General features: G+C 37.1%; 1 protein-coding gene and 1 pseudogene across 3 annotated transcripts in view; one reads left to right on the plus strand and one right to left on the minus strand.

Annotated features, from left to right (window-relative positions):
• Window positions 1-286: 286 nt before the first annotated feature.
• LIG6 (DNA LIGASE 6) overlaps window positions 287-27,488 on the plus strand; it is a 48,168-nt gene continuing 20,966 nt past the window's right edge. The window contains exons 1-8 of one of the 3 annotated variants that reach the window (XR_016525323.1): window positions 287-2,977; window positions 3,090-3,207; window positions 3,355-3,436; window positions 5,386-5,488; window positions 5,617-5,713; window positions 6,234-6,336; window positions 24,091-24,219; window positions 24,431-24,478. Coding sequence is in view for 2 of the 3 variants with exons in the window: in XM_039022289.2 (XP_038878217.2) it covers window positions 562-2,977; window positions 3,090-3,207; window positions 3,355-3,436; window positions 5,386-5,488; window positions 5,617-5,713; window positions 6,234-6,336; window positions 24,091-24,219; window positions 24,431-24,478 (3,096 nt within the window). In the remaining variant the exon portion in view is untranslated. The remainder of the gene's footprint in view (window positions 2,978-3,089; window positions 3,208-3,354; window positions 3,437-5,385; window positions 5,489-5,616; window positions 5,714-6,233; window positions 6,337-24,090; window positions 24,220-24,430; window positions 24,479-27,488) is intronic. The other 2 variants (XM_039022289.2, XM_039022288.2) reach the window with 2 other exon arrangements.
• Window positions 10,317-15,300, minus strand: LOC150038574 (uncharacterized; annotated as a pseudogene).

Raw genomic sequence — 27,488 nt, forward strand, 5'->3', positions numbered from 1 at the left:
CACAACACTCCCAAACACTCCATTTGTCTCCTAGAATCTCTATAAAAAAAAATGGAGAAAATGACCTGGATAGCTCAAATGAAAATTGACCTAGGTTTTGAAAATAAGGTTTCTCGCCTTTTTGATGTCATCGTTGAGTGAAATTAGTAAAAATACCAAAATTGAATCGTGCTCGTGATTCTCGCCTTCTTCCAATTCTTCTTTTTCCGTTTCTCTCTTGTGCTCTCAACTCCGTAGCTTTTTCTTTTTTTCTTTTTAAAAGTCCAATATGTATTTTTCTTCTTCTCTCTCTAAAATCCAAGATGAAAGATAGAGTGTGAATTAGAGCTACAACGAGACCAAGGAGTGAGAGTCAAATTGAAGAGCTAGGAAAAAAAGCAAGAAGATGAATTCAGCTGCGAATGAGAAAAAAATTGCTGAACGAAAAGTAGAAGAATTAGAGAAATGAGGAAGAAACGAGATCTACGTTTGCTCTCGGTCCATCGAGTATATTTGTGTGTTGAATTAATAAATTTTCAAACCACGCCTGCGTAGTAGAAAGTGAAACTTCGCTTGATCTCTATGCCCCAAGAGAGGGGCCATCTCTACGAAAATCCACAAAAATCGAAACTGCAACGGCTCTTTCTTTATTTTCGCGCACTGAGCCGATGCCTTCCGTTAATGGCTTCCGAATCTTCCACACCTGAACCCCTGACAATCGATTCTTCCCTCTGCTTCGTCACTGCCATCGAATCGTTTTCGCGGCAACTGAATTTATCTCTTCCTCCGCTGAAGCTCCCATTCCGCCCCCCTCCTTTTCCCTCCGATTTCCCCCAATCCAAACTCATCCCCAAATCCCGTTTCGTCGTCGACGCATTCGGCCACGCCGGCGAGTATTCTCTTTCCTATTTCCTCTCTCATTTTCACTCCGATCACTATGGCGGTCTCTCCCCTACTTGGTGCAAGGGTATTATCTTCTGCTCCCACCTTACTGCTTGCCTTTTGGTCGAAGTTCTCAAAGTCCCTTTGCCTTTCGTCCAGCCATTGCCGCTCCGGGAGCCTACAACAATCGATGGTTGTGAGGTAATACTTGTTGATGCCAATCATTGTCCTGGTGCAGTGCAGTTCTTGTTTAAGATTCCCTGTGGGGATGGAAAGTTTGAGAGATATGTTCATACTGGTGATTTTCGGTTTTGTGATTCTATGAGAGTGGACCCTATTTTGGAAACATTTACTGGCTCGGATGCGGTTTTCTTGGACACTACGTACTGTAATCCGAAGTTTATTTTTCCCTCCCAGGAGGAGTCTATTGAGTATATAGTTAACATCATAAACAAAATTGGTGGTGGAAGTAAGGGTTCTATGGGGAACGTTCTTTTTCTTGTCTCAACTTATGTAATTGGAAAGGAAAAAATTTTGCTTCAAATTGCAAGTCGTTGTAATCGTAAGATAATGGTGGATGCTAGGAAAATGACAGTCTTACGGGTTTTGGGATATGGTGAGAGCGGGGTGTTTACTGAGCATGAAAGTGAAAGTGATGTTCACGTTGTTGGATGGAACGTGTTGGGTGAAACCTGGCCTTTTTTTAGGCCTAATTTTGTTAAAATGAAGGATATAATGGTGGAAAAGGGGTATTCTAAGGTTGTTGGTTTTGTTCCGACAGGGTGGACTTATGAGTTGAAACACAACAAGTTCTCAGTAAGGACCAAGGATTCACTAGAGATACATCTTGTGCCATATAGTGAACACTCAAACTACAATGAACTTAGGGAATATGTGAAGTTTTTGAGACCTAAAAGAGTTGTTCCCACCGTAGGTTTGGATGTTGATAAACTTGATAGCAAGCATGCTGGAAAAATTAAGAAGCACTTTGCTGGTCTAGTTGATGAAATGGCCAACAGGAAAGAATTCTTAAAAGGGTTTCATCGTGGATCCAGTGAAATGAGTGATGATGCTGATGAAAATACCACAAAGGCTGAAAATGAGTTCTGGGAGTTCGAGGAGAAGGAAATTTCACCATGTATGGAGATAAGTGTCAAAGCAGAAGAAGCATGCAGTAGTGGTATGGGGTTGTCTTCTCTGCAAGAAGTTGGTTCTACCAATCTATTTGAGTCAAATGATGAGGAACAAAACAAGATTATCCAGGAACTTCGTGAGTGCTTGCCTGCATGGGTCACTCAGGATCAGATATTAGATCTGATTGGCAGCTCTGGAAGAAATGTGGTTGATGCAGTTTCTAATTTCTATGAACGAGAAACTGAATTTTATGAACACATTACAACTCTAACGGATAACCTTCCCAAGCACCAGAGCAAAGTACTAGATAGCCCATTTACTTTTCCTGCAACAGATATTAAAATGAAGGTCGTTTTGGGAAAAGTCGACATTTCTTCAGGCCAGGCTTCAAAGTTGTCCAGTCCAAGGGGCACGACCAAGAGTAAAACTTCTCCTGGAAAAAGGAAGAGAAACGCTCAGGATAAGCCCAAAAATAAGTCAAAAAAGAATCCAAGTCTGCAATCGGATGGGTCAAAACAATCTACAATCACAAAGTTCTTCAGGAAAGCTTCACATTTGTCAGAAGGTCCTAAAATGAAATCTACAGAAGAGCAAAGTTGTCAAGATCAAAGTTCTCCAAATGATGTTACTGAATATGTAAACAAGATTGACAAGTTTATTCAAATAATAAATGGTGATGAATCTTTAAAAACACTTGTTGCATCATTATTGGTAAAGACCAACGGAGACATGAATATGGCACTTGACTTGTATTATGCTGATCCTCAGGAGAGGCTTGGTCAAAATGAAAAGGGTCACATCTTCAGTGAGAACCCAGTCCAAACTGAAAGCAATTTAGATGAATGCATATCTACCCAGAAGGAAAACATGCTAGAAAATGTTGGACTCAAGACTGATTTGTCTAAGCTGTCAGGTTCAATGAAGAAGATTAATGAAACCTTTTTATCTCTACCACCCGAAGAGTATGACCCGGTCAAGCATGGTTTGTATTAGTTCATTTACGATTTTGTCAAGCTGCCACATTTTCCTAAGATATGTTTGCATATTTGATTTTTTGATACACTGCTTGAAAATCTTGCATGATATAAACTTAGCCTGTTGGCGGTATGGACAGCCTGCCCCATATATACATCTTGTACGTACCTTTGATCTGCTTGAAGAGGAAAAAGGCAAGATAAAAGCTACATCTATGCTTTGCAATATGTTTAGAAGGTTTGGATTCTATTGATTGTGTCCTTTTGTTTTATTTTGTATTTTAAATGTCTTTTGCTTTGTTGATTATTGGTTAGGTTTTACACTATATCTTATGTAATACATTGTTTTTTTTTTTTTTTTTCCTGTTCATTTTAAATTTTGCAGTTTATTGGTTTTGTCTTCTGAGGATGTGCTGCCTGCAGTGTATTTGTGCACTAACAAAATTGCTGCTGACCATGAAAACATGGTTTTGTTACTTAACTTTATTCTCTGTAAATTATGTTCCAATAATGCAAATTTTACTATGTTTTTTTGGATAAACGGGCTTTTTACGTTTTACCTGATGGTTAAGCACGGAAGTTGTTACCCCCCCTCCCCCAATCATCTTAATGTGTTTTTATTTCAGTTATTGGAGATTGAGAAAGGAAAAAAGAGTTATGGGGATAGGAGATTAAGGCAATGTGAAATTTTCATAGTCATTTTGAAGCAATAGACTAGGATTTTCTTGAGGGTGTTCTTGATGGAAGATTTTTGTTTTGGGGAAAGAGGAAAGACTAAGTGAGTGGGTTGTCTAAAATCTTTTAAAGAGGGATGTATAGGGATCCTAGTGGTTTTTGGTCCTTTGTTAGATTCGATATTTCTCTTTTGATGTCGGTAATGAAACTTTTTGTGATTATGTGATAGGTCTTATTTTACTAGATTGGAGCCCCTTTCTTTAGTTAGGATTCCTTTTGTAGGCTTGGTTTTTGGGATTCTCTTGTATTCTTTTTTATTTATTCTCGATGAAAGTTTGATTCATTATATAAAAAAGAAACTTTTAAATTTTCGATGTTTTTACAAGGGTAAGAATTAAGATTAGAGCTTCTAAACAAGAGGGATGGGACAAGGCAGTCTCTTTTTGTTATTTATAATTATTATTTTCACAATTTGAAAGTAATTTGAAGGTTGCATGTACGATCCATGTTTGGTGTACAAGGAAAAAAAGAGGGAAAAAGAGCAATATTATAATGTATTTTCTATTTTTCTCAAAGTCTAAAAGTGTTGTGGTTCTTTTTGGGGAGGAGCTTCTTGCCACTCTACCCCTAGGCTGTTCTTGTTTTTGATTAATACAAAGATTCGTTTCTTATCAGAAAATGATAACGTGGATCTGTCTCTCATGTCCTTGAATCTTTGGGACTAATTAATTTCTTTTTTCATAAATCCTTTTTTTCCCAATCTCAGAATCGAATTGTGTCACGAAATAATAGGCATCTTTCGGAAACAAGTGCCTTAAGGAGGTTTTATAGGGATATTTATAGCATTTTTGGGTTTATGCTATTTCTAGATGTTGCTTCATAATTAATCTGTGCCTTTCTTTTTTTCCTAATATGAAATTCCCTCGCATGCTCTGTTTCTTTTATATGGATGAATATTATTGGGAATTTGAGTATCTAGTTGAGTGGTTGTGTAGATGTAAAATTTTTTAATTTAGAGTTGCATGCGTAGATTCTTTTGATATTTTAGTGCACTCTTGAATCTCTTTCCTTTCTGCAATGGGAAGGTCCAAGTTATTGTTTAGGTCATCTTTGGTGATTGGGCTAGGGTTCAAGTGATTTACAGTGCTCGGAAGGATTATTGTCTAGTGAAGGTGAAAGTCTTATTTTGAGTTCTTTTTTTAGTGTTATTCCGAGATTAATTATAGATCAAGCAGTCTGTCTAATTCAGTTATGAATGTCTCCTTGCAGGATGGTGTGTTTTGTGCATAAGTTCTTCAGAGTATGCGGATTATATCTTCCCCAGTTTCTGCATTGCAGACACCTCTTTATGGTGGAAGGATGTCTAAATGGCCTTCCCGCTTCCCTTTCATTGTTACACTTGCAATCATTTTAAGATTGTTTTGAACGATTCTCAATAATGGGCATGTGTATTGTTTTCTGGAGTAATGTTGTCAGAATTATCATTTGAGAAGTGAGGCTTGAGAAAAGTACTTGATTTTTTCTAGATTGAAAATTGTTCGTGTGTTAGGAATTAGGATGCTGCTATTGTTGTTGTCTCCTTCTATTACCGTGGGTTGAAAGTTCATTTTTTGGTCTTTTTCTTTTATAGTAATTACTCCCCCCTTCTTACATTGTTCTCAACCCAAGAATATTGTTATAATTTCATTTATTTTGAGGCTCATATTTGATGAAATTCATTGCTCGTGAAAAAACATTGCAGGAACTAAATATTGGTGGGAGTGTTGTCACAGCAGCACTTGAGGAGGCATGTGGGGTTAGTCGTTCAAAGATAACTGAAATGTATAACGAATTAGGTGATTTAGGTACGTACAACTTACACTTGCTATTTTTATATGTTGTCTTGCACATATTCTTATCACCCTTGGCCAGGTAGCAGCCTCCAGGCCAAGGTAATATCAATAACTTGCAAGGGTTTCTTTTATGTTTGAAGGAGATGTTGCTCTTGCATGTCGCCAAACACAGAGATTATTGGCACCTCCATCACCCCTCCTCATTAAAGATGTATTATCTACCCTTCGAAAAGTTAGGTAAGCGAAGTTGATCTTGAACTTTTTGATCACAGTAAGAATTTATTTACTACTTTACACTGATAATATATTAATATGAATTTTTTTTGGTTTTTGTTTTTGTTTTGTTTTGGTTTTTTTTTGTTTTGTTTTGTTTTGTTTTGTTTTTTTTTGTTTTTTTTTTTTTTTTTTTTGTATTGTTTAGAGGAGAAACAAATTTTTTTGGTGAAATAAAATAGAAGGGTACAGCCCCCAAATACCTAATGGTGAATTACACGAAAGTTTATGTAAGGTATCACTTGCAAACAGCAAATATCAGCACACACGCACATTGGTGTTTAATTTGAGTTATGCAATGATTATCTTTTTGTCCAATTATAGTCTATTGAAAGTTTTATTTATTTATTTTTAAATAAATTCATTTTTGTTTTGGAAAAGTAAACCTTGTCATCCTTTTAACTGTCATACTTTTTTCCCCCCTTTCATACGAGTGTTTATTAATGAAGAAAGAATTGGTTTTTTCTCATGTAGTATTTATCAGTGTACAAACAGGTAGTGGAAGTTCTGTGCGCAAGAGAAACCTCATTGTCAATCTCATGCGATCTTGTAGAGAAAAGGAAATGAAATTTCTTGTAAGAACCTTGGTAAGAACTTGCTGCTTTCGTCTTCTCCCCCCCCTTTTTTGTAGCTTTTAAATCTGTGTGAATGTGAACTGTGTATATTAAATTTAGTAGTCATCTTTGGTACAATTTGTAAAGTATAGTCGTACTTTGACATGTAGAGCAAAGTTTATTTTGCTTATTTACGGGAATTATGGTTTTACATGTATATTTAGCTAATATCTTTCAATTCACATCCCTTATCTGCAGCATCTTACATTAGTAGAAGTGTGGCATATAGTCCACTTTGGTCATAAGCTCAGACATTATAGCATATGCTACTTCAAATAAATACCTATTTATTTTTCAACAATCTCATTCCGTGGAGGAGTATCTTGGTAAGTTAATTGATGAACAACACCGGTACCTTTCAGGAAGCCACCAAACTATTCATTAAAACATCAGTTCCATTAGAGTGTAAAATCAAAATTTGTATCAAAATTAGGTTTCGATCGTGTTATAAAAATGCCTAAAAATGTCTTTCTCCTCATATATATTTTCCATTAAATAAACCCAAGATGGCGATTTTGGTCATCAATAACGTAATAAATAATCTCTTTTCACTAAGTCGTTATTTTATAAGCACCCCAAACATCACTGAAGTGAATAAAAAGGTTTGAAAGTTTGGTAAGATTATGGTAAATTTGAAAATAAATGCTTGAGATAAGAAAGAATGAGATGTCCTAGCCTAAGAAGTAGTAGCATAATTTGTTTAATGGAAAGAGAACTAATAGGACTTGAATATTGGGTTATTTTATTACTAAACGGACCTTCATTAAAATAGCAAAGACCATCAAACACACTCATACTTTTTTTTTGGATGAGAAACAATCACTTGGAATTTCATTGATAGTATGAAATTACAAAAGTGCAAAATTGTAGTGAGGGATTACATTATTCCACTGTGAAATAGGAGATGGAAGATTGTAATCACAGGGGTGAATTTACACAAAGTGAGTGATGTATACAAAAGGTGATCAAAAGAAGCGAGTGAAATTCGTCTCTCTATCTTCAAAGATACAATGATTCCGTTCTCTCCAAATGAGCCAAAAGTAGGCTTTGATGATGAAAGTCCATAATATCTCTTTCTTTGCTTTGAACAGATGGCCAATAAGAAGCATATTCAATAGAGTGAGAAGGTCATTTGGGAAGACCATTTGATAGTTGAAGCATGATAAAACTCTCTCCCAAAAAGATTGGACAAATTCGCAGAAAATCAATAAATGCATAGTGTTTATAGAAGAAAAACAGTGCATAATGGACTCTCCATTTTGATGACAAGGAGGAACACACCAATTTGGAGCCAACGTAATCCAAGGGGCCTTTTTAATAAGAGCATCTGCATTATTTATGCTACCGTGACTGACCTCCCATAGGAAGAATCGGGCATTTTCAGGAATGGGACCTTTCCAGATATTCCTATAAAGGGTAGCATTCCGATCAATGCCGCAAGAGGCAATGCTTCCCTTCAACTTATCATGGGTGTTTAGCAAAGACTTCCGGGGGAATGTACAACAACTTCTGGTTGGAACGAGCTTTAATAAACCCATTTGTTTACTATGGTTTAATGCGGTCAAGGCATTATTGGCAGAATTATGGTTTGAGAGAAATCAGAGGGTGTTCGATGATAAATCACTTGGTTGCCTGAATCATTTTGAATCTGCCCGTCGTATTGCTTCATCTTGGTGCATCCTCTCTAACCATTTTAATAGCTACAACATCCTGGAGTTCAACCTCAACTGGAGAGCATTTATCCTCCCTTCCTAATTGCGGTCTTTTGGCTCCAACAACTGCTGTTTTCTTCCTGTTATCTGTTTTCGTTCTTCCTTGGTTCTTCTCACTATGTTGTTCTCTCTTGTACTGACCATTTGTTTTGGTCTAGCTAAACAGTTTTGCATTGTTTTGGCTGTGTTTCAGCCGTTTCTCTTGTCCTTCTTGTGTATGTATGTATTTTGGATATGATGAGGGGGCTATGGGGTTCAACCTAGTTGAGATGTCCGAGTGCCCTTGCTGATTCTTAGGCCTATTGCTCATTGTATAATACTCTTGTACCTTGAGCTTTTGTCTCACTATTCAATTAATATAGAGACTTGTTTCCTTTCAAAAAAAAAAAAAAAAGCCATTCTTAAGGGGAGGGTTCCCACCCAAAAGTCAATCCAAAATAAAATATTATGATCATTGTCAATCACATGAACAATGTTATTGTGAATGAGATCACTCATCTTAGAAATGTAAGTCCATGGGCCTTTGGATTTTTCAAAGAATTTGCTGTGTGATTGATTGTAAAGGGGAGCCATATTTCAAATCAACAAGGCGCCGTCAAAGAGCATCTTTCTCAAATTGGTATCTTCATATCTATTTCGCCAAAAGGCCTTTATTTCTTTTCTTCAAGTGGGTCAAGCCAAGACCTCCTTGGTACTAGGAAGTTGGACTGCCAGTTAACTGAGTGGATGATACCTCTTTTGTCATTGTGCCCATCCCAAAGAAAGTTCGTGTATAGTTTCTCAATCTGCTCAATAGTCTTGGATGAGATCTTGAAAATAGATAGGTAATATATAGGGAGATTGCTGTGAGTGGCTCGAGTCAGAGTAGGTCTGTCGCCTTTGGATATATGAGTACCACCCCAACTGTTGAGGCGCCTTTCCACCTTTTCAATGACAGGTTCCCAAAATGCATATGAGAATGGTTTCCCATTCAAAGGTAAGCCATGATATGTGAAGGGCCAAGTGCCAACTTGACAACCATATGAAGCAGCCAATGTGGAAACCGTGCTAATAACTTGGAGTGATTGATGTGAAGACCAGATGAATGCTCAAAAGAATCAATAATCTAAAAATAGGTTTGCTAGTTTTTTCTCATCATTATGTGAGAAAAGGATAGTATCATCAACGATAAATAACACATAATAAACATCTAATATTACAAAAATATAAAGGAAATCCAACACTGTCTCTCAAGCTGGTTTGTAGATGTCTTTCACAACCAGCTTATTGAGAAGTTTATCGAATTGTTATTTTAAGAGTCCTCAGTTTGCATATCATTTCAGAAGGTCTTTAGTTAGCATATCAATTTTGTTCTGTCATCAGAAGATAAGATGTGCATATAACACTTGCATCAACTTTCTCTTTTATGAAGTGCTTGTCAAATTTCTCACTAGAAGGAACTTCTCCATTCTAAAGAAGATAATTCTTTCTTAATTAATAAGAATAGGTACAAGACTAATCTTAATAGAGATTACAAGGAAAAACAAGTTTTGGAAGGAGAAAATATACAAGGAAGCAATTACCAATTAAGAGCTCCTTACAAATAAGGAAATAGAATACACAGAAAATAGCTGTAAATTGTAATCTGACACTCCCCCTCAAGGTGGTGAGTGAATGTTTTCCATTCCCAGTTCGCTAACTAAATTCTCAAAGTTGTTGTTGCTCAATCATTTGGTGAGGATATCTGTTATTTGATTATCGGTTGACACAAAAGGGTTCAAATGAGACCGCTATCCAACTTCTCTTTTATAAAGTGTCTATCCACTTCTACATGCTTCGTTCTATCATGTTGAACTGGATTATGAGTGATACTAATGGTAGACTTATTATCACAATGAAATTTCATAGTTCCTTCCCATGGAATCTTTAAGTCTTTTTAGGATAATTTTTATCCAGAGTAATTCACAAATGCCCAAGGCCATCGCTCAAAATTCTGCTTCTGAACTTGATCTTGCAACTACATTTTGCTTTTTACTCCTCCATGTAACCAAATTTCCACCTAGGAAAGTACAATAGTCAGAGGCTGATTTTCTATCATCAACTGGTACTTCTAGATTGAATTTCTCACCTTTCTTAAATAGCAGTCCTCTCCCAATGGAGTTTTTGAAATAATGAAGTATCTGATATACTACTTTAAGGTGAACTTCCTTGTATGAGAGAGATATATTAGTTTACCAACTAACCCTTAGTATGTTTCCTTATTTACTGGAGAACTCTCTTCGCTTGCACATAATCTATGATTTTGATCAATTGGTGTTCCCACTGGTTTGCTACCAAGCTTCCCTGTTTCAGAAAGTAAGTCAATTACGTATTCATCTGTGATAAGAAAATTCCTTTTTAGAATAGGCAACTTCGATTCCAAGGAAATATTTCAACTTTCCAAGTTCTTTTAACTTCAGATTCACTAAGCAAACATTTTCTCAGTTGATCTCGTTCATTACTATTGTTTCTTGTGACAATAATATCATCAACTTAAACAATTAGTACTGTAACTCCCTTGCCGAATTTTTTATAAACGTATGATTTCCTTGACTTTGTTTGTAGCATATCTTCCTCATAACTTGAGAAAATCTACCAAACTATGCTCTAGGAGATTGTTTTAATCCATTCAATGCCTTAGTTTACAAACCTTATTTCTTGTTTGCTCATACCCGGGTGGAATCTCCATATAAATTTCTTCTTTTAAGTCACCATACAGGAAGGCATTTTTCACATCATAGTGTAACATGTCCCATTCACGATATATTGCAAGAGATGGAAGTATTTGTACAGTGTTCATCTTGGCAACAGGTGCAAATGTTTCAAGGTGATCAACCCCCTGTAGGTTTGAGTATATCCCTTAGCAACCAACTGTGCTTTGTACTTCTCGTGTGTTCCATCTGCCTTATACTTCACCAAATATACCCAATGACAACCTACTGCCTTCTTGTCTTTAGGCATTGTAACTAACTTCCGTGTTTTATTTTTCTCAAGGCTTCTATTTCATGATTCATTGCTTGCTTCCATTCTTCATGTTGCACTGCTTCTGCATGTGTCTTTGGAATATTTGCATGAGCAAGGTTAACCACAAAACTTCTATGCTTGCTTGAAAGTTTGTCATAGGATACGAAGTGAAAAAGAATAGAGTACAAGTTCGCCTTCCCTTCCTCAAAGCTTTAGGCAAATCCATATCTGACTCATCATTAGAAGATAATATGATGTCAAATTTATCACTTACTATTTTCTCATTAATTTCAGTTCCAGAGGTATGTTCAGATTCTTGGACTTGCTTAGTTTTGTCATTGTTCCTCGTCAACTAAACCTGTAATGGTGCAACAGTATGAGAGTTTGATGGCTCCGATGAGATGCTTATGGGAGTTAAAGGTGAGGATTGTTTGGAGTCAATGTCAATCGGTATGAAGGAAATGTGAGGTCGGGAATGGGTAAATCCTTATCTTCCAGTAGTATGTCTTCCACTTGAAGAAAAGGTGATGCAAAGAAGCTAGTATCTTCATAAAAGGTAACACCCGCTGAGACAAAGTACCTTTTAGAAGGTGGATGATAGCATTTATACCCCTTTTGTGTAGAGGAGTACCCAACAAAAATACATTTGAGCGCCCTTGGATCAAGTTTACCTTGTTGATGACTATGAACATGAACAAAGGCTACAAAACCAAATAGTCGAGGAATCAAGTTATTGGTCGTGCAAAAGTTGAGATAAAAATTGGATAAATTATTCTTAGGAGTTTTCTGATCTAGAACAATAGAGGGTAGTCGATTGATTAAGTTTCTGTCAATATAGCTTTCCCCCAAAAGAATCTAAGGACATTCCTTTGAAAGAGAAGTGCATGAGTCACAGAAAGAATATGACCTATTTTTCTTTCTGCAACTCCATTTTGTTGTGAACTTTATACACTAGACGACTCACAGATGACTCCTTGTTTTTGAAGAAAGAAATTAATGTCTGATTGAAGTAATCTAGTATTGTCAGAATGGAACCATTTGGGTTGGACTCCAAATTGATTTTTTATCATATGAAAAAAGGTTTGAATAACAGAATTCACATTAGACTTTTGTTTCAAAAGATACGCCCATGAAGCTTGGGTACAATCATCAATGAAGACCCAACAAAATTTAGAAACATTTGGAACATTAGGACTCCAATCATCACTATAAATAAGGGAGAAAGGCACAGATAATCTTTTGGTATTACCATGGAAAGGTACACGCTTGTGTTTAGCAAACTCACAAATATCACATTCAAATTGATTAAAAATTGAACTTTTGGAACAAATCAGCAAACAAAATTTTAAGAGATTTCAATGATGGTCTCTTGTAATCTTTGTTTCATGTAATATTGTATCTTGAGCTTCTGCTCTTTTCATTATATCAATGAAAATTGTTGTTTCCTTCGAAATAAAAAAAAAAAGATTTAAATGATGGATGTCCTAGTCAGTAACGGTATAACCAAAGTGGATTTGAAGAAATTTGAGCTTGTGAGGTGAAGGAAATTTGAGCATCTTTCCCAACACTGTTTTGACCAGTAGGTTCATCAAGGTAGTAAAGTCCATTATATTCTTTAAATCATCTTCCCATTGCCCTGGTCCTGAAAAATACAAGAAGAATGAGAAAAAGTTACATTGCATCCCAAGTCTTTGATCAAATTCTTTACTGATATTAAGTCAACAGTCAAACGTGGTATGTGGAGCACATTCTTTTAAGTATTGTTTGAATTTAACTTGATGTCTCCTTGTCCAGCCACTGTTACTAAGGTTCCATCTGCTTTAAATATTTTCTTACGGCTTGGGCAGAGGCTATAGGTTATAAAATTATGGGTACTATTTGTCATATGGTCAGTTGCACCATAATCAATAATCCAAGCAGAGAGTTTAGGCTGAGAAATTGTACCTGAAAAGGCTATTGAACATGTACCTTGACTAGGAGTTTTTTGCGAGGTTTCTAAGAGACTTCTTAATTTTTCAATCTCCTTGGAGTTAAGCTCTCCTCTTTCAAATGGCTTTTCATTCCCTTCGCTTTTCTGAGTTGTTGAAATATGAGCTTTGTCCAGGCCCTTTATTCATGTAACCTTTATTTGGCCCATTTTTTGGATTTGAATTCTGACAATTGGTAGGTTTGCCATGCAACTTCCAACATTTATCCTTAGTATGCCTCGGTTTTTTTGCAATAAGTGCACACCACTTGATCCTTATTTCCTGGTTTTCCTCCTTCCTAATTATTAGATTCAGCATGGGCGGTTTGATCATTGATATACCTCCTACCTTCATGGCAGGTCCTTGTGCTTATGATTCCAGCATAGTATTGCGACGGGATTCTTCACTTCTAACAATTCCAATAGTCTCATTTAGAGATGAAAGATCTTTTCCCAAAATTTTTATTCGAATAGCATCAAATTCAACATTAAGATCTGCAAGAAACGTGTAAATTCGATCTTTTTCAATCATTTTTTTTTTAAAAAGCCACCTCTTCAGTGCATTTCATTTCAACACATTGGTAATGATCCAACTCTTGCCACAAGCTTTGAAGAATAGTTGAATATTCTGTCATTGTTTAACTCCCTTGTTTTATTCCTAAAATACGAGTCTTAATGTATATATTTGTGCATCATCCTTCACTTTTGAATAAGTTTCCTTCATTGTTTCCCATATATCTTTGGCAATTGAAAGAAACATGCATGTATCACTAACTGTAGGTGTCATTGAATTCCACAGCCAGTACATTATCATTGAGTCGTCTTCATCCCATGCATCAAACTTTGGGTCACCCAATTTGGGTCCTGTCCCAATTATATGATCCAACTTTCCTTTGCCTTTTAGAAAGGTTCGGACAAGTTGAGGCCATTTGAGAATATTTTTCCCGTCCAACCGAGAACTAGCTAGGATGAATATTTTGCATGGCTGTACTTTTATTGGTTTCCTACGGCAGAGCTTCTTTGAGGACTTTGGTGGAGTCTGACATAGTGTTGATTTGAGGACTAGGTCACAACACAAAAAATGGGTTTCACAAAGGAAAAAAGTACCCATTGGATAAAGAGAGCTTCCAGCTTACTGAAACTCAAATACCCAGATGTGTGAATGGCAAAAGAAACCCACAGACAAAAAATAATAATAATAATTCTGCAATTTACCCACAAATGACACAGAAATAAATACCCATGAATGGGATGCAACACAAATGAAAAAAGCTGCAGCCTCCAAGGAAGCTTCCAATACAAAGGCTTTGCGATGAGAAGAATTCATCTGGATGCAAGGTCGTTTTTCCTTTATCATCTTCTCTGCATGATGTAGTAGGATTAGAATAAGTTAGGGTATTATGGTCAAATCCTTAATTGATTAGGATTAGAATTAGTTTCCATGATTGATTAGAATTAGGATTAGTTTCCTTGGTTTATTAGGATGATGATTAGTTTCTTTGACTAATTAGGATTAGGATTAGTTTCTTTGATTAATTACGTTTAGGATTAGTTTACTTTCCAATTCTCTATAAATAGAGAGATTGTCTTCTTGTATTGGCAACTTTTGATTCATAATAAAGACTTTGATTTTATTATTGGAGATTTCTCTTCTTTTATCTCCTAGGCTAATCATTGCATCTTTCGAATCCTCTGCCTCTCCAAGAGCCACTAATGCTACACACGTAACCACAACACGTCTTCCGTGACCATAAGCACAGTGGATGAACACTGGCTTCTTCTGCTCTCTTTTTCTACAAATCCACCGAACGGCCGATTCGATTTCTTGAGGCTGAGGAGAGCGTGTATCCCAAGTTGGAACACACAAATAACCTACCTACACCAGAAACTTCCAATCACCTTGCAATTCACAGGTACAAGTACAATCAACAATGGCAGGATTACAAGGAGCCAATCTATCAGGTGAACTAGGCCAAACTCCAACAAATAAACCTTCACAAATTTCACTTTAAGGATCATCCCTATGGTACAACCCACATAATGAAGGAAGATATTGAACGAAATACAAAAATGGACGAAAAATAATTATGAACCAAATTGGAAAAGCAGGGGAAGATTGATAGATGGAAGAGAAGCAAGTGAAACCAAGAGAGAAACTAAATAAGCATATAAGAATTGAAACGATAACGATCTGAAGCCCTAGAATCTAAGAAATAGAAATAGAGAGAATAAGGCTGCTGCCTTCAACCATATCAAAGATGAAAGTCCTGGTTTCATCGTTTTGAAACCTCAAAAATTTAGATTAATTGAAACCCAGAAAGAATTTTTCAGATTAGAAGATGAAATGGGTTCATACCAAGGAAGCCTCCAATAAAGCAAATATACCCACTGTGTTCAATGGGTGAGAAGAAAATGTTCACAAATGGAAGAAAGGAATAAACCTAATCGACAGTGAAGGCCAACTGGAAATAAAGCCTCAAGGCTCTGATACCATCTCAATAGAAGAAACTTCTCAATTCTGAAGAAGATAATTCTTCCTCAAGGCTCTGATACCATCTCAATTGAAGAAAATTCTCAAAAGAAGATAATTCTTTCTTAATTAATAAGAATAGGTAGAAGACTAATCTTAAATAGAGATTACAAGGAAAGCAAGTTTTGGAAGGAAAAAATATACAAGGAAACAATGACCAATTAAGAGCTAATTACAAATAAGGAAGTAAAATACACAAAAAAATAGCTGTAAATTATAATTTGACAAACTTAGATATGTTTTGTCATATCATGTAGAATTGGATTACGAGTTATAGCAATGGTAGCCTTGTTATCACAATAAACTAGTGTAATATCTTTCAAGACAATTTTAGTTCCTCAAGAATCTTGTTAATCATATACTTTCACAAATTTTTTGGGCTAAGGCTATAAATTTTGCTTCAGCCCTACTTCTGGCTACTACATTTTGTTTTTTCTAGCCATGCAACTAAATTTCCTCCAACAAAAGAACTATATTTAGAAGTAAATCTTCTATCAGTAGTACTTCCTCATTAGTGTACACTTTCACTTGAAAATGGTCATGTTTTTGAAATAATATACCTTAACCTGGAGTTCCTTCATATATCTCAAGATTTTGTACACAACTTCAAAATGAATGGGTCTAGATGAGTGCATAAATTGACTCATCATACTACTCCAAATGTTATATCTGGACATGTGTGAGATAAAAAGATCAACCTTACCTACAAGTCTTTGTCATATATCTTTCTCCATAATTTGCTGCTTGTAATTTTAGATTCGTTTGACAAGAGTATTTGTTCTCTGATTGCCAAGTAAGCCTATTTCTTGAAGTAAGTCAATAACATATTTCCTTTGATTAACAAAAAAATATCTTTTTAGATCTTGCAAACTCCATCCCTAAGAAATATTTTAAGACTCCCAAGTCTTTGATTTGAAACTCACTTGCAAGTTTGTTCATAACATCAATCAACAACATAAACAATTAAAATAGTAGTTTTGTTATTCTTAGAGTATTTGTAGAAGATTGTATGGTTTGCTTGACTTTGGAGGTACCATTCATGTGATCTGATGCTCCAAAATCTGTTATCCATAATGTTGCATAGTTGTCATAGTGAGACAATGGTGGAGTATTGGTAGTGGCAAAGATTGAGAGAATGTATCAAAAGCAATCACTATTGGAGGTGTTGAGAAGACCCGAACAACACCGGCAGCGACGAGACTTAGATCATGCCAACAATGGAAAAGAAGACTGATGAGACCTAGGAAGATGAAGAAATTTGAGACCCATGAAGGAAAAAGTGAGATTGAAGCATTTAGAAAAAATGGAGACCGAAAGCATGAAGCAACCCCATAGACATGATTGAAGGTGGCAGATGATGAGCAAATGGGCAATGATCGATTGAAATCGCGGTGGCGGAACAAAGTTGTTGTGTTGTACTCGATTTTTATTGAGTGAACAATTGGAATTGAGGCAAACAAGCCTAAGAAGTAACGTTGAAAATCGACGGAGGTGAAACTAGAAGAAGGAATCGCCATCGGAGGGAGATTGTTTTGACAAAGATGACGACTGACGACTAGGGTGTTTTATGGTTGGGGTTGCTAACCATTAGGGCTTGGATACCTTGTTAGATAACATGGGGTTCTATCTAAAAACCAATTGGCAATGTGAAGAGTGAACCTTGTACCCTATAAAAGTTATAAAATCTTCCATGTTTCCAACGTGGTGGATCCTCAACATGCCCCCTCAAATGGTGCCTCTTTGGATTTATCATTCTTGGATTTGATCCTTTTTTTTTTTTTTTCTTTAGAACGAATATCGGTTTGGGCTTTATGGACTCTGATACCATGTTATTTTTGGAGAATATATTTTTTTATTATAAAAAATGGCCCAATAATGGGTAAAGATAATACGAGAGAAAATCCAACTACAGAAACTGGTATAAAAGGAAAGGATATCTAACAATATCTACGATTTGATAATTTTCTTAACAAGCTAGTTGTGGAAGGAGATGCTCTCAAAGGGCATTTGGTTTATCAAAGTGTTATTTCAAAATGTCTCTTGCCTTCGGTGTGCCCTTAACTTTCAGGGAAGGAGAATCTCTCAATTGAAGCCTTTTCCATTCCTTGGGTTTTTGCTGATTCTTGGAAAGCAAATGTGCTTCAGCTTCTTTGCCATTAGGTGGAATTCAAAAGCATTTTTAATTTGGGTTAATACTGAGAAGGCCATTCTTTCTAAGCTTTGGTTGGAAAGAAACCAGTGTATCTTTCAGAATTCTGCTTAAGCTCCTTATGCTTGTTTTGATTTGACTTGTCTCAAGTCTTCTTCTTGGTCTGTGTTCCCCTTACAAGAATTTTAAAGGGTTCTCAATTCAGGATATTTATAATGGCTGCAATGCTGTCATCTTTCTTTTGTAACTCTTTGTTTTGACTTTCGGTTTTTCAGTTGTATTTATCTGTTCATTTCTTCCTGTCTTTGATCATCCTTGTATTTTGAGCATTAGTCTCTTTTCATTCCCTTAATAAAAAGTATTAAAAAATAAAATAATAATTACGAGGTAAATGATTGATAGTTTAATCTAAATGCAACTATATTATTCACAAATCTACAAAGACGATAAAGTTCAAATATTTGATCATTAATATTCACACAAACATTCATAATAGTAGAATTTTTATAAAATGTACTATTACTAGAACTATGAAGCGATGCCTGGCCTTGAGAATAACAGAGCGAAGAGTTTGGTTATTGGTATCTGTTAAAAATTAAAGAATAGAGAAGAGATACACAAGGTTACGTGGAAACCCTAGTACAGGGAGAAAAACCACGATATAAAGATTTTTCTTATTCGGTTTTAAATCTGATACATTGAACACACAGGGACACACTGTTTAAATAGACAGTAGGAAACCCTAGGGGTCTTACACAATTACATAAATGCCCCTAGGTTAATAACCCTATTTTCAACACTCCCCCTCAAGTTGGAGCATAAATATCGACAAAGCCCAACTTGCTTACACAATAATTAAAATTTTGTCTCAGTAACCCTTTTGTAAGAACATCAACAACTTGTTGGTTTGAAGGAATATAAGGAATGCATATGTTTTCATTGTCCAATCTCTTCTTAATGTAGTGTCTGTCTATCTCTACGTGTTTAGTTCTGTCTTGTTGAACTGGGTTGTTTGCATTACTGATGACAACTTTATTATCACAAAACAATTTCATTGGAAGCTCATAATCTTGCTGGAGATCTGATAATACTTTCTTCAACCAGATTTCTTCACAAATCTCTAGACTCACGACCCGATACTCAGCCTCAGCACTACTTCTAGCAACAACTCCTTGTTTTTTACTTCTCCAGGTGACTAGATCTCCCCAGACAAACGTACAATACCCAGACATAGATTTTCTATCAACAACAGACCCTACCAAGTCAGAATCAGTGTAAGCTTCAACAGATCGTTTATCGGTTTTTCTAAACATTAGGCCTTTACCAGGAGTTCCTTTCAGATACCGAAGAATACGTTCAACTGCTATCATATGATCTTCACAAGGAGCTTGCATAAACTAACTTGCAACACTTACTGCATAAGAGATATATCTGGTCTTGTGTGAGACAAGTATATTAACTTCCCAACTAACCGCTGATACCTTTCTTTATTGACAGGAATTCTATCATTCTTATCACCGAGTTTCGCATTGTATTCTATTGGTGTGTCAACAGGTTTACACCCAGTCATACTTGTTTCTTTTAGCAAGTCCAGAGTATATTTTTGTTGAGAAACTGATATACCCTCTTTTGAGCGAGCCACTTCCATTCCCAGAAAGTATCTTAGCTTCCCGAGGTCTTTAATTTCAAACTCTCTAGCCATCTCTGTTTTTAGTCTCGTGACCTCGACATCATCATCCCCAGATAAAACAATGTCATCAATGTACACAATAAGAACAACTATCTTCCCTGATGTTGATCTTTTTATAAACAGAGTGTGATTGGAATGCCCTTGAACATACCCCTGTGCTTTCACAAACGTTGTGTACCTGTCAAACCAGGCCCTTGGAGACTGTTTCAATCCGTATAGTGACTTTCGCAATCTACACACCTTATTTTTGAATTGACTCTCGAACCCGGGAGGGGGACTCATATAGACTTCCTCCTCAAGTTCCCCATTCAAAAACACATTTTTAACATCAAGTTGGTGTAGAGGCCAATCTTTATTCATAGCAACTGACAAAAGTACTCGGATCGTGTTAAGTTTAGCCACAGGTGAAAAAGTCTCAGAATAATCTACTTCATAGGTTTGAGTAAAGCTTCTTGCAACGAGTCTAGCCTTGTACCGGTCAATTGTCCCATCTGACTTGAACTTTATAGTAAATACCCATTTACATCCAACTGTCTTGTGTCCTTCAGGCAAAGTCACCGGTTCCCAGGTTCTATTTTTTTTCAGAGCTCTTATTTCTTCCATAACAACAGACTGCCATTCTGGTTTTTTCATTGCAACACTTATGTTATCTGGAACCACCTCAGTGTCCAAGCTAGTAGTAAATGCCTTGAACTTGGATACTAGATTACTATACGTCATGTAACTATGCATAGGGTATTTAGTACATGAACGAGTACCTTTCCTCAGGGCTATGGGAAGATCAAGTGATGCATCACGTTCTTTCCAAGGAACTTGATTGGTAGGAAGGACCAAACTATCATGCTCAGGACTAGGGTTAGACAAGGTTTGAATGGATGCTGACTCTAAAGGAATAGCATAAGATGACCAGTTAGTCTCTTCATTTACGTTCCCCCCCTGAAGATGACTAACAAGGAAAAACGATTGATCCTCGAGAAAGGTGACATCCATGGAGACATAGTACTTTCTAGATGACGGGTGATAGCATTTATATCCACGTTGATGGAGTGGATATCTAACAAAGACACACTTCTGAGCACGAGGAGTAAATTTCGTACGGTTTAAACCATGGGAGTGAACAAAAGCAACACAACCAAAAACCCGAAGAGAAACATAAAAAATAAATCGAGTAGTATGAAAGGACTCTTTAAACAATTCTAAAGGAGTGAAGATTAAGAATACGGGATGGCATCCGATTAATGAGATGAGCAGCGGTGAGAACTGCATCTCCCCAGAGGTACGACGGAAGATTGGTGGATAACATAAGAGATCGGGCTACTTCAACCAGATGCCGATTTTTACGCTCAGCTACTCCATTTTGTTGCGGAGTGTAAGCACACGAGCTCTGGTGAACAATACCTTTAGAAACAAGAAACTCTCTGAAAGAAGCATTAAAAAATTCTCGCCCATTATCACTTCTTAAAATCCCAATCTTTGTTTGAAATTGAGTTTCAACAGTTGTGTAAAATTGTTGGAAAACAGAGAACACTTCAAATTTATCAGTAAAAAGGAAAATCCAGGTGAGACGGGTGTGATCATCTATAAACGTGACAAACCATCGTTTACTAGTGGAAGTAATAACCGGTGAGGGACCCCAGACATCACTATGAACAAGAGAAAACGGACTCGAGGGTTTGTAAGGCTAAGAACGAAAAAAAACCCGATGTTGCTTGGCATGAATACACACATCACAATTAAAAGAAGAAGTACTAGCATTACGAAATAAATGAGGAAATAAATACTTCATATATTGAAAATTCGGATGTCCTAAGCGAAAATGCCATAACATAACATCATGTTCAGAAACAGAGAAATTTAAAGACATAAACCCAAATTGGTGATCATTCCTAGAGGAAGCTTCGTCAGAAAGGAAGTATAGTCCCCTATCGTGCCGGGCAGTGCCAATCGTCATCCCCGATTTCAGATCTTGAAACAAAACGGAATCTGGTGAGAAAATCGCCTTACACTTCAAATCTCTTGTTATTTTACTGACAGATAACAAATTATATGATATTTTAGGCATATGTAAGGTATCACGTAGAATTAAACCATTAAATGGAGAGATATTGCCCTTCCCTGCAACCGGGGCAAATGACCCATCTGTAATTCGAATACGCTCATTACCGGCACTTGGATTATATGACATAAATAACTCTGAGGAACTTGTAAGATGATCAATAGCTCCTGAATCCACAATCCATGGTTTTTTACCATTTATACTAATCAGGCCAAAAGAAGGGAAATTACCTGACTGTGCAATTGCACTCACCCCAATCGTACTCGAGCTATGTGTATTGTCACCAGAAGATTGCTTCTGAGTTGGTTCATCTACTGAGCCACTTACCAGGGCACGACTAGGATTAGATTTGTCATGAGACTATCGTCGCCTGCTATTTGGGGGCTTCTCGTGTAATTTCCAACATTGGTCCTTTGTATGCCACAGCTTCTTACAGTGTTCACAAACAGGTGGAGATTTTTTATCACCATCAGTACCGGACGGCTTCGCGACGAAGGCGGCTACATCAGTAGTAGGAATGGTATTATTCATGGCACATGACCGATCCTCTTCCAACCGTACTTCAGAACAGACTTCTCTAAGTGAAGGAGTCGGGCGCTGGCCTAATATCCGATTACGGACACCATCAAACTTTGGGTTTTATCCAACCAAAAACATATAGACACGATCTGCTTCCTCAATCTTCAAATATTGGGCTCCATCCTGTGGACAATTCCAGACAATCTCTCTACACAATTCCATTTCCTACCACAGAATTAACAGTTTGTTAAAATAAGAAGTAACATCCATGGACCCTTGTTTGCACTCATGGACCTGTTTGTGGAGTGTATATAGCCGAGAGGCATTCTGTCTTTTAGAATATAGATCTTGCGTTGCCTCCCAGATATCCTTGGCTGTTGTATACAGAGTGGTCTTCCTATCTGGGGTTCCATACTATTCACCAAAACAGACCGTAACAACGAATCTTCCTCTTTCCAAATTCGTTCTTGTGGATTATCTGGTGCCGGCTTTGGAATTTCCCCTGTCAAATATCCAAACTTGTGACGCTCTTCCAAGGCCATCCAGATTGATTGGGACCAGGAAAAATAGTTTTGCCCATTTAATTTTTCCCCTACGATAAATCCTGCAGAATTACCCATCGAACCAGATAAGTATGAAACATTAGGCACAATAGGCAATGAGTTTACCGGATTTCCTGAATAAACTGGTTGAGGATTTGCACCGAACATCGTATCCAAATCAGAAATCTGCTGTTGTAGGTAAGCCAACCGTTGTCTCACATCGTCTGGATAACGAGTTGAATTACAAGTGGTTGGAACAGGTGCTAGTCGCTTAAGCTGGTCAAAACCTCTGCTGTTGACCATGGAAGGACCCTCGGGTTGGGCTGTGAAGGAAGAGCTCGGGTCGGTCTGGTCAGGTCGGGCTGTGAAGGAATCACGCGGGTCGGGAAGCACGCGGGTCATACTCGGGTCGGGCTGGTTGGGATTGTGAGACAACGGTGCGGAAACTTGGGTTTGCTCCAGACCGGCACCAAACCTGTTCAGATCGGACCGATAACCATGCTCTTCGCGTCCGATGCTCCCGATTCTTCCCCGATTGTGATAGCTTCGGTCGAAGGTCATCTGTTCTTCGCGGCCAACCTGCTCTTCGCGTCCGAGGCTGCTGAATCTACCCTGATCATGACAGCTCCAATCGTAGGTCGTCTGTTCTTTACAGCCTCGGCTTGTTTCTGCATGGAGAGACTCGATTGGCGCAATCTGACGTGATGGTTCCCATTGATGCCGACTTTCCGATGATTGCAACTGGACAGTAGAAATTAACTCCGGTAGGGCATCCTGAAAACATTCTTTTACAGCCGCTCGGATCGCCGTTTTCATGTCAAAATTCGAATATCCATCAGCAGAAGAAGATTGGGGTTGATTTTCTTCCATAACAGCTAGGGTTTTGTCACCATGCTTTGATACCATGTTAAAAATTAAAAAATAGAGAAGAGAAGAACACAAGGTTACGTAGAAACCCTAGTACAGGGAGAAAAACCACGATATAAAGACTTTTCTTATTCTATTTTAAATCTGATATATTGAACACACAGGGACACACTGTATAAATAGACAGTAGGAAACCCTAGGGGTCTTACACAATTACATAAATGCCCCTAGGTTAATAACCCTATTTTCAACCGTATCAATTGTGATCCTTCTAAGTTGAGCTCTTCGGCAGCTTTTGTGCATTGTGAGGTGAGTGCACGCCTTCTTCCTGTTTAGGCTCCCTCTTGGTCACAATCTGAGGACCATCTCTTTTTAGTCTCCAATCATTGGGAAGGTCCACAAGTGCCTTGCTTCTTGGAAAGAAAACCTTCTTATAAAGATGTGGTCTTCGTTATCCTCTCGTTGATCTTCTCACATTCTTAATGGGAAGTACTTTTTTTCCCCTGAAATAATAATGGGACGTACTCAGTTTCTTATATATATGTATATATAGTACTTTTAACTGGTCAAGTATTGAAAATTCTTGAACTTTTGCCAACGGCATTCTACTTATATCTTTTGATTATCTTCCATTACAATGTCTATGTTTTTTTTCAGAAATATTTTATCATTTTATCTAGAGGTTTTCATTTTCTATCTTTGTCTTCTGTTCAGGTTCGTAACTTACGTATAGGAGCCATGTCGAAAACTGTTCTTCATGCTCTGGCCCAAGCTGTTTTCATAACTTCGTCGCTCAACATTTTCAAGGAAGGAATGGTGGAGAATTTAAAGGAGAAGCTTCAGGTTCAAGTTATATTTTTCTGTAATGACATTTTATCTTTTTTAAAGGGTTACGTCCTTACTTAAATAGGATCTGTCTATAGGTTGTACATCTGTGTCCTTGAGTTCTAAAAATCTCTTTTAAAGGGTTGTGCTTTCTATTTTATGTATTTTACAAGGGATTGACTTCATTTGATGTTGTCATGGTGATCTCTTGACTTTTGTTTTTTTGTAGAACTTTTCAGCTACTGTACTAGATGCATACAATCTGCTTCCAAATTTTGTAAGTCACTACTTGTGTGTTGTTAAGTTCGTCATTGTGCTTTTCGCTTTGCTGCATGAATAAAGAAGAATAGGAGAAACAGAGTGAACTTGTTAAGAACGTGAACTGAAGAGAGGAAATACAGCTAAAAGGCTTCGCATTGCTTATTCATTTTCTTATTTATTTATTTTGTATCTGGTAAGAGAGTAAGAATTTGTGTTGCTCATTCTTATTTACTACTAAATAAGAGTGAAATTAGTTTTTCCAAAAGAAGCTACGACAGTTCTCATGGAGGAAGGTAAGAGGTCAAGGGGAAGAAAGATTCCCAACCGGCCGACAACATAGAAAGGGAATAATTGCAAAGTTGATTAGATCAAAAACCCTAGAGACATAAAGATGTGGTCTCCTCCCAAAGTTGCTCTTTTGGTCTTTCTTCCTCGGCCCCTTCTATTTTGCTAAATCTAAATAACCCATAAAATAGTCTCTTTTAAAAGGAAAATATAAAAGTTTCTTTTCATTTATTCAATCAAATTTCCTTCTCACATGTTTGGTTTGATTGGTGGATTGATGTTCAATTAAAATGAAAAAAAAAAAAAAAAAACCAAATTCAACTAAGCTTAATTAAAAGAAATAAATAACCCTATCCGTTTCGTCTTCCACCCTCCAACTTCTCTGTTTGCTGTCGTCTCCGATCACCGTCGTCCATCCTTGACCTTCTGTTGCTACCCTCGGTCTTCTCGTGCTCCATTCTCCGTAACCCACTCTTTCTCCCTCCCCCACCTTACTGCGTTCGTCAGCTTCCCTCGGGTTTATGTCTTAGTCTTCTCTGACCATCGTCGAGTCGCCTCCGATCTCTGTCGACCATCCTCAGGCTTCTGTCGCCTTCCTCGGCCGCCACTTCTGGTTTTTCTCCCCAAAACCCAAACTTTTTAACCCCATTTTTTCTCTCTTTTCTTTTCTTCTCTCTACCCGAAACCCTTGCTGCTTCCATTCATCAGCCTCTATAGCCTTGCCTCCATTTTCTTCCCCCCGACTTCTCCTCTATCAACTCTAACCTCCCATTGCCTCTTCCACCTTTGTTGTACATCTTTTGTCCTAAGATTTTCCCATCCCTTTCAGCCCTCTCAGTCCGTGCTTTGGACAATTTGGAGGCAATGAGTTGTTGCATTAGAAACTCTTATTTTTGGATAAAGTATGAGAAGAACTTGTTTTCTATTGAGAATTCAAGTATTAATCAGAACTCAGAAGATTTACCTTTCAATCACTCATTTGCGTTGGTTTGAATTATCTTTGGTAGAGTTGTTACAAGATCCGCTTCATGTTTTCTTCTCCAAAAAGGATTGGGATGACTCTGGATTCATTCGTTTGGTTAAGCTCAAATCATTCAATGAAAGATTTTTCGACTGTGCTATTTGGCCGCCTACTGGTGGTAGGAAAATCTACGTGTTTTGGCTAGTTTCTTGAAGAAAGGTTGGATGGTTTTCTGAAAAATGATTAGAGACTTTTTGGGTAAAGTGGAGTCTTGTTTATTGTCCTCCCCTTGGTTTGGTGTTGGTGAGTCTGATTTTGGGGAGCCTTTAGCTCCAACTTTCTCATATGATTTGAAGGTGGCTAGAAAATTTCAGGTCGTTTCTCAGTTGATTGACTTTGATTCTTATTATTGTGTTAGAAAAGACAAGGAAGTGTTGATAATGAACTTCAACAATTTGTTTGTTGTTTCTCGTTTGTTTGTCTTCTATTCTTGAAAAGATATTCATATTGCTCAGGAAGATTATTTTCAGTCTAAAGTTCTAATCAATCCTTTCATGGTTGATGAGACATTATTAAAACTCGGTGATTGTTTTGCCGATATGGATATGGAAAATGGCGAGAAATTGGATCCTTTCATTTGAAGGCTGAAAATTGGTCTTATAAAGCACATTCTCATTGTGAGTTATGGAGGTTGGCTTTCAATAGAAAATTTACCTTTGCCTTTTGGCCTCCTACTTTTGAAGCCATTGGAGAAAACCTTAGGGGTCTGGTTAGTATTTCTTCTCAAACTCTGTACTTGGATTGCTTTGAAGCTCCTATTGAAGTTAAAAGAAATTTGTGTGGTTTTCTCCCAACTGAAATTGAAGTTAAAGATAAGACTAATGGTAATTTTCACCTTAGATATTGTGATATTTCTCCATTAGATCCTCCTAGCATCGTGTTTTGTGGTTTGATCCTCACACTTTCTTATTGGACTTCTTTCCTCATCGGCACATTGGACTTTTGTTGGCTTTGGGTTTTTAGTTTATGTGCTCTCTAGTTTTGCTTTCCTATTTAGTGTTGGTTTGTTAGGTTTTAAGAGTTTTGTCTTTCGATGTCTTCTCCTCTTTGTATCTCAATAGTATTTTTTCTCCTTTTATTTTTCGCATTTTCTCTATCCTCTTGAAGGTTATTGTATCTTTGAGCATTAATCTCTTTTCATTTTATCAATGAAAAGTTTTGTTTTCTTTGAAAAAAAAAAAATTAAAACAAACAAATAAGCTCTATCCTTGCCCCCCAACTCTCCTCTCCCTGCCCCAATTGGCCCAATGGCCTTGCCCCCACTCTCCCAACCACCAACCCCTGGCATACCCATTTCCTAGGCCAGCCAACTGGCAGCCCACAATTCTCCTCTCTTCTAATCTTTAAGGGGCATGTTTGAGAGTGATTTGAAAAATAGTAATTTGAGCAAAAATGACTTGCTTGTAAGTGATATATTAAAAATAATTATGTATTATCATTTTAATGTTTGATTTTTTACACTTCTTAACACAATTTTCATTCCATCAAAATTGATTTTGAATAATTAAAAAAATGTTTGAGAACGATTTCTACATGCCCTAACTCTAGGTAATGTTTGAAGGCCAGTTGGCAGCCTCCATTTCCTTTCTTCTCTTTCATACTTCAGCCTCCTTACCTCTTCTTTTCTCTAACTGCTCCATGTTGACGTTCATTTCCTTATCCCATTATTCTTTTCTTTGAGACTCTCCAGTTGCACCACGCCAATAACGTCCTCTCTTAT

Source organism: Benincasa hispida, chromosome 1 (assembly GCF_027475165.1).
Source record: "Benincasa hispida cultivar pf3 chromosome 1, pf3_genome.v1.1, whole genome shotgun sequence".
Taxonomy (NCBI): Eukaryota; Viridiplantae; Streptophyta; class Magnoliopsida; order Cucurbitales; family Cucurbitaceae; genus Benincasa; species Benincasa hispida.